The 6,996-nt window shown below is 59.0% G+C and overlaps 1 protein-coding gene across 1 annotated transcript; it reads right to left on the bottom strand.

The window, feature by feature from the left end:
• Nucleotides 1-1,638: 1,638 nt before the first annotated feature.
• On the bottom strand, nucleotides 1,639-6,240 carry LOC129494652 (nuclear pore-associated protein 1-like). The gene is made up of 2 exons (XM_055301544.1): nucleotides 3,558-6,240; nucleotides 1,639-2,117 (listed from the first exon to the last, which is right to left on the bottom strand). Exons 1-2 carry the CDS (start codon nucleotides 6,238-6,240, stop codon nucleotides 1,639-1,641), a joined length of 3,162 nt encoding a protein of 1,053 aa, XP_055157519.1.
• Between the last annotated feature and the right edge of the window lie 756 nt (nucleotides 6,241-6,996).

Below are 6,996 nucleotides of genomic sequence, written 5' to 3'. Positions count from 1 at the left end.
TACATGCCCGATCCCCATCCTCTCTCTCTCTGTATATCTACTTACTTACCTACCTACCTACCTACCTACCTACCTACCTACCCTCTGTGCATCTATCCTTATTTATAGAATAACAACAACATGGGTTATAAGTTACTTATTTTAGCCTTCCAAAACTCTTGCAACGTAAATAGGCCACGGAGAAAGACTGAGTCCACGGAGACTCTTGAAGGTTGGTCTACCATTTGTCATCGCACAGCCAGTAAATGGTGCAGAGTATTCAACCCACGTCTTCTCTTTCCTCCCTTTGCTGACCCTATGCCAGCCACCCACATTAGTTTGTAACTGCTCCCTGAGGGTATCCGGTACCCTTCTTATGGGTCTTTGCAGTGATTATTCCAATTATTTACAACGCTTTTCCCTCAGATATTTGATTTGTTCCCTCCCTCTAGCCTGATCAAATCCCACTTTCTAGTGAGGCTTATCCTGTCCACTGTTAAAATTGAAAGCTGCGCTCCTCTCTGCCTACAGCCTCAATGCTCCGTATGCTACTTGGTTTTCCACAGGGGTTCTAAGTGACTAACCTACCAGATCGTCGACACGCATGTATTTTTCTCCCCTCCAACTAGAATGTAAGCCCCACAAAGTCAGCAATTTTGCCTCTATTAAGTCTAGTGGAGATCCAGAAAAGTTTAGGGTCAGCCAGAACCAGGAATAATAACACAGGTGATTTGATATTTTAGTGATTTAGATCAGAGCTGGGCTGCTTATTGAAAAGGATCTGTTGTTCTACTGCGCTTAAGCGGCACCATAAACTCTAAATAAACTGACATTCCTAACACTTCCAGGGCAGGCATGCATGTACTCTTTTTCCACTTGTTTCTCCGGGCTCAAATCTGTCTCCTCTGGGTGAAGTGGGAATGTGTAAGAATGATTGGCCTAAGCCTAAACTAAGAAGGCACCCAAGAAAACATTTAAACATTCTTAAAAACTAAGATCACAGGGTGGTTTCCTTGCACTCATCAAGGGTTATTCAACCTCTACTGAGGTCAGAGTCGGGGGAGAGGAGAGCGAAGCACAGAGGGTAGAGGCAAGGACGAGTCACCTCATCTCTCCCTCCTTTGGACCTTCCTTCCTCCTGGATTCCCATCCCTTACACTCAAAATGCACATTTCAGGGGTCTGTGCGTGCAGCCAGAACCTGTGGCTACTTCCACATTCCAGTCTCTGAGACGCAGAAACTTTGGCATAAAGTCTGGTTCAACCCACCACACTCACATCGGTTAATTCTTTCTCTACTGCCGAGACAAAAAGACACACGAGCAAAGGCAGATTAGTAAGAACAAAGTTTTATAGATATAGAAGTATCTCTATGTAATCCGGGAAAGATAAGAGCCCACTGAGGCTCTGATACAGCAAAATCCATTTACTATTACATATAATACGTGGAGGAGTATCTGTTCCGTTTATGTTGAGATTCATGACAAAAGGAAGGAACCAGTGGGTGGCGGTTTCTAGACAGGTTAAGAAGGTAGCCTAGCCACGCCCAGAGCACAGAACAGTGGACCAAGAACTTGCACACACAGTGCTGGCTCACCAACGTCAGAGGGGTGCCCTGACTAGGGGCAGGTCCACGTGTTCCGAGAGTAGAGAGTTCTCTCTAAGATGCATGGTGGTGTCCCCCGTGGCACCACCAGTGCTGTGGCTTGGGGGGGTTCTGTGTGCTCTGTAGGAATGGGGGACCACTATTTTGTCCAGTCACAGCAGGTATGGTGCTGTTCCCCGTAGCACCAGTTGCCTTAGAGACAGGTAGGCCCCCAGGGTTCCGAGGGCGGTTGCTGATACAGAGGGCTGCCATCATAGACACGATGAGGGTTTCATCTGTGTTTGCATCAGGTGGGCCCCCATTATGCTGACATAAAGCGGGAATTCCAGGTCTTCCAGTCTTGGGAGTGATGTTGTTCCCTTCCTTCACACCACTCACACGCTGGGCAGGTGGGCCCCGCGTGCCTGGCAGGAAGGTAGAACTAGAAGTGCATCGAAGCACTGAGATCACGGTGCTGGTGCTTGCAACTACAGCTGAGGTCGTGTGGCCAGGCAAGGCCCTGGTGCTCTTTAAGACAGTAGTGGTAGCAGGGACTGTAGGCCCCACAAAGGTCTGTGGGCAAGTAGTGGTAGCAGGGACTGTAGGCCCCACAAAGGTCTGTTGGCCTGTAGTGGTAGCAGGGACTGTAGGCCCCACAAAGGTCTTAGGGCCTGTAGTGGTAGCAGGGACTGTAGGCCCCACAAAGGTCTGTGGGCCTGTGGTGTTAACCGTGAGGGGTGGGCCACTGGGGACTGTAGGCCCCACAAAGGTCTGTGGGCAAGTAGTGGTTGCAGGGACTGTAGGCCCCACAAAGGTCTGTGGGCAAGTAGTGGTAGCAGGGACTGCAGGCCCCACAAAGGTCTGTGGGCCTGTGGTGTTAACCGTGAGGGGTGGGCCACTGGGGACTGTAGGCCCCACAAAGGTCTGTGGGCAAGTAGTGGTTGCAGGGACTGTAGGCCCCACAAAGGTCTGTGGGCAAGTAGTGGTAGCAGGGACTGCAGGCCCCACAAAGGTCTGTGGGCCTGTGGTGTTAACCGTGAGGGGTGGGCCACTGGGGACTGTAGGCCCCACAAAGGTCTGTTGGCCTGTAGTGGTAGCAGGGACTGTAGGCCCCACAAAGGTCTGAGGGCCTGTAGTGGTAGCAGGGACTGCAGGCCCCACAAAGGTCTGTGGGCAAGTAGTGGTAGCAGGGACTGCAGGCCCCACAAAGGTCTGTGGGCCTGTGGTGTTAACCATGAGGGGTGGGCCACTGGGAACTGTAGGCCCCACAAAGGTCTGTGGGCAAGTAGTGGTTGCAGGGACTGTAGGCCCAACAAAGGTCTGTTGGCCTGTAGTGGTAGCAGGGACTGCAGGCCCCACAAAGGTCTGTGGGCAAGTAGTGGTTGCAGGGACTGTAGGCCCCACAAAGGTCTGTGTGCCTGTGGTGTTAACCGTGAGGGGTGGGCCACTGGAGACTGTAGGCCCCACAAAGGTCTGTGGGCAAGTAGTGGTTGCAGGGACTGTAGGCCCAACAAAGGTCTGTGGGCAAGTAGTGGTTGCAGGGACTGTAGGCCCCACAAAGGTCTGTTGGCCTGTAGTGGTAGCAGGGACTGCAGGCCCCACAAAGGTCTGTGGGCAAGTAGTGGTTGCAGGGACTGTAGGCCCCACAAAGGTCTGTGGGCAAGAGTTGGTTGCAAGGACTGTAGGCCCCACAAAGGTCTGTGGGCAAGTAGTGGTAGCAGGGACTGTAGGCCCCACAAAGGTCTGTGGACCTGTAGTGGTAGCAGGGACTGTAGGCCCCACAAAGGTCTGTGGGCAAGTAGTGGTAGCAGGGACTGCAGGCCCCACAAAGGTCTGTGGGTAAGTAGTGGTAGCAGGGACTGCAGGCCCCACAAAGGTCTGTGGGCCTGTGATGTTAACCGTGAGGGGTGGGCCACTGGGGACTATAGACCACACAAAGGTCTCTGGGCCTGTAGTGGTAGCAGGGACTGCAGACCACACAAAGGTCTGTGGGCCTGTGGTGTTAACCGTGAGGGGTGGGCCACTGGGGACTACAGACCACACAAAGGTCTGTGGGCCTATAGTGCTGGCCGTGAGGGGTGGGCCACTGGGGACTACAGACCACACAAAGCTCTGTGTTCCCGTCATAGTAGCTGTGAGTGATGTGCTAGTGTTCCCAGTCGGACCTCCAAAGCCAGTGGTGGTAGAGTGAGGAGTGTGGAGAATACCTGGCTGGTTGCCAAAGGCCGTCTGCTTGTTGACAGTGGTGCCAAAAGGAGAGCCCCCGAAAGCTGCCTGCATTGTGCTGCCTCCAGGTGGGTGAGTTATAGGAGGGGCCAGGCCGACAGCCTGTGTTGGGGCGACTGTTTTCCCTAACAGGTAGGAATTGTTAGGCTGTTGCCCACTGTGACCTCCAGTCACAATTCCTGCGTTAGAGTGCTTCGGAACGGGGGTCTGTATGCTGGCTGACTTTTGAGGTAAATTGGTAGAGCCGTGGCCCAAGGCAGTGCTGCTCGTAGGTGGTGTGTTGCCAGAACCAGGAAGTGCCTTGTAAAATGACAAATGGTTCTTCCGGGACCCAGGGTGGGAGTGAAAGACGACAGCCCGGGAGGGAGATGTGGTATCCATGGCATCGGGGTCAGAGTGAGCGTTGAGGTTTGCAGAGGTGCTGCCTACTGGAGTGGTGGTGGCTCCAGAACTGAGGTTGGGCAAGCCAGTGGCGATAGGAGCACTGGGAAGAAAAGCTGTTTGCTGCCTCCCAGCCAGAGTCCCATGTGTGGGCTGAGGGGTGACCTGGAGGCCGAAGAGTTGATGAAGAAGTGGGGTGGGGCCGGGGGCCACCGATGTCGGTGGACTGGTGGATGCTGCGACTTTCGCAGGGCATCTCTGCGTCGTACTGCCACGGCCCCGCGAAAACGGAGGACAGCTCATCCTGCAGTGCGGGGACGTGCTGAAGATGACAGCCCGGGAAGGAGGCGTAGTGTCCATGTCCACGACACCAGGGTTTGAAATAGGCTTGGGGGTCAGAGTAGATGACTTTGCTGCGATGGTAGAAGACGTCGGCTTAGAGGTGCCAGGCTGGACTACACCGACGGAGCTATCTGTGCAGTGGCCTGGACGAGGGGTTGTCCGGGAGAGCGGGGGAGAGTCCACACACATAGGGGCTGGGGATTCTTTTGTGCAGGAGGCTGGGTGTAAGGAGGTTGAGGTGTTAGGAGGTGGGGGGCGGTCAGAGGCAGGTGCTGCAGCGCTGCCTGGTGGAAGAGGGCCTCCCCGAGGGGGAGTTTCCCCAGTGGGACTGGAAGTAAGCGGAGGAAGAGAATCAGCAGGAACAGCAAGAGGAGGAGATTTAGGACCTCCGTGTCCTGTTTCCGGGCCACCCTGTTGTGTTGGGGAAGACGGAGGGACAGATAGGATCGGGGGCCCGGCAGAAGGCTCGGCCGCGGCGGTGGGAGGCACAGGGACCTGGGCAGCGGGAGCGGCCAGGGGCGCGGAGCCTGCGGTGTCCCAGGCCAGCGGGGGGCAGGCAGGGGCAGGCTGAGCGGCCCGGCAGTCGGCCAAGGTCTTTGTTCTGCGCTTCAAGGTCCTGTTCCTCGGACGCTCGGTGTTCTGCACGGTGCCTAGGTCCTTGTCAACAGCAACGCAAGGAAGCTTAGGGGGTGGGGGCACGTCCCCTCGATCCCACAGCAGCGGTAGTGGCGGCGGCAATGGCAGACAGAGGGGCATGCCCAGTTTCCTTTTGTTTCGCCCGCTGCTGGCAGGTGCTGGCGGGCCACGGCTCCGGGGTGAGACGCCTGAGGGCTCCTCAGCCTGCGGGTCCTTCCTCGATGCGTCCCGCACGCTCTGGACGGGCTGATGGTTTTCAGTCGCCGCCTCCTCCGCGGATGTCTCCTGCGGCAAGGGGCAGCATGGGCGTGGGCCCGGGAGCACCGCCGCATCCCTGTCGGCCTTCCCGAGGCCATCTCCCGCGGGACCGCATGAAGAGGTGGCCGCACGGCCTTCCGAGGAGGACACCGGAGACATCTGGGTGCTGTGCCACGAGCTCTCTCCTGAGGGGCTGAGGCGTCGGTCCAGAGGTGCAGGGCTGGCTCGGTGGAGGCTGAGAACGCCACTGGTCTCGGGGCGCTCGCATGTCCCCTGTGTATCCCCGCGGCTGTGGGGGCGGCCACTCCCACCATCCGGCCCTTTGGCCTCTGCAGGAGCCTCCCTCTGTCCTGCGGGGTGCTCTGGGACCTCCTCCTCCATGCCCTGTGGGATCGAAGCGGGGAGGGGCGGGCATGGTACCTGACTCGCAGCCCTGGCTACCTGCGCAGGTAGTGAATGCAGGAGAGCGACCTTGCGCACGGGAGGAGGGATCCTCGCAGTCCTCGAGGGCCGGAGCACCAGGGAACTGCGCGCAGGCAGCGCACGGCCACCCGGAGGGCTCCTCCAGCTCACCGCGGGGAGGAGGCCCAGAGGGGGGCCCGCGGCCTGGGGGAGCGGATGCCGCCTCCCGGGCTCCCCGTGGCAGCGAGCTGGTACAGGCCTGCGAGCCCGCTGGAACGGCCTGCGCCCAGAGCAGGCGGCAGGTGCAGGAGCGGCAGGGTGGTCGCGGCCAGCATGGGCGGTGTCACAGGCAGGAGTGACCAGGGGGCGACTCCGGCCGGACAGGGGCCGGCGGCGGGGAGGGCGAAGAAACTTGGAAAATAAATGGCCCATTCAGGGCTAGCTGTGCGCCAGGGTCGGAGGTTGGAGCCTAAGGCCTTGGACAGGGTCTCCAAGGCGTCTGACTCCTCTCCAGGTCAAGCACACACTGAGCCTCTGAGCGGTGCACCCACGTGCTAAGGGGTCACAAAGCCGCCCACGCGGGCCTGTGCAGCCCCGCCCAGCAGCGGGGGGAGGGGTGGAGGGGAGGGTGGAGGGGACGGGGGAGGGGGGCGGCGGCGGGGGCGGGGCCCACCTTCCAGAGGCTGAGGCCATAGAGCACCAGCATGGTTGCTGCTAGGGGGTGGGGGGGCGGGGCTTGGGACTGCAGAGGCCTGGGGCACTCAGACCCCAGGGTGTGGCGGCCAGCCCTGCCCGGGGAGGCCCTGCGGGGCGAGCTCAGGAGCCTCCCAAGGCTCAGAGGGCGAGGGTGGCCTGCTTCGCGGAGGGCCTGCCCTGCTGCCACGTGAGGCCTCGGCCCTGCTGCCCTGCCAGGCCTGCTGCCTTGCTGACCTAAGACGCCTGCTCCCCTGCTCCCCTGCGAGGCCAGCAGCCCTACTGCCTTGCTGACCTGAGAGGCCTACAGCCCTGCTGCCCTACTGCCCTGCGAGGCTTGCAGCCCTGATGCCCTGAGAGGCCGGCCCTGCGGCCCTGCTGCCCTGCGAGTCCTGCAGCCATTTTGCCCTGAGACGCCTGCTGCCCTGCTGCCCTGTGTGGCCTGCAGCTCTGCTGTCCTGTTGCCATGTGAGGCGTGCAGCCATGCTGCCCTGC

The sequence above is a fragment of the Nyctereutes procyonoides genome, unplaced genomic scaffold (assembly GCF_905146905.1).
Source record: "Nyctereutes procyonoides isolate TBG_1078 unplaced genomic scaffold, NYPRO_anot_genome, whole genome shotgun sequence".
In the NCBI taxonomy this organism is placed as follows: Eukaryota; Metazoa; Chordata; class Mammalia; order Carnivora; family Canidae; genus Nyctereutes; species Nyctereutes procyonoides.
This window is presented reverse-complemented; position numbering and strand designations above follow the sequence as displayed.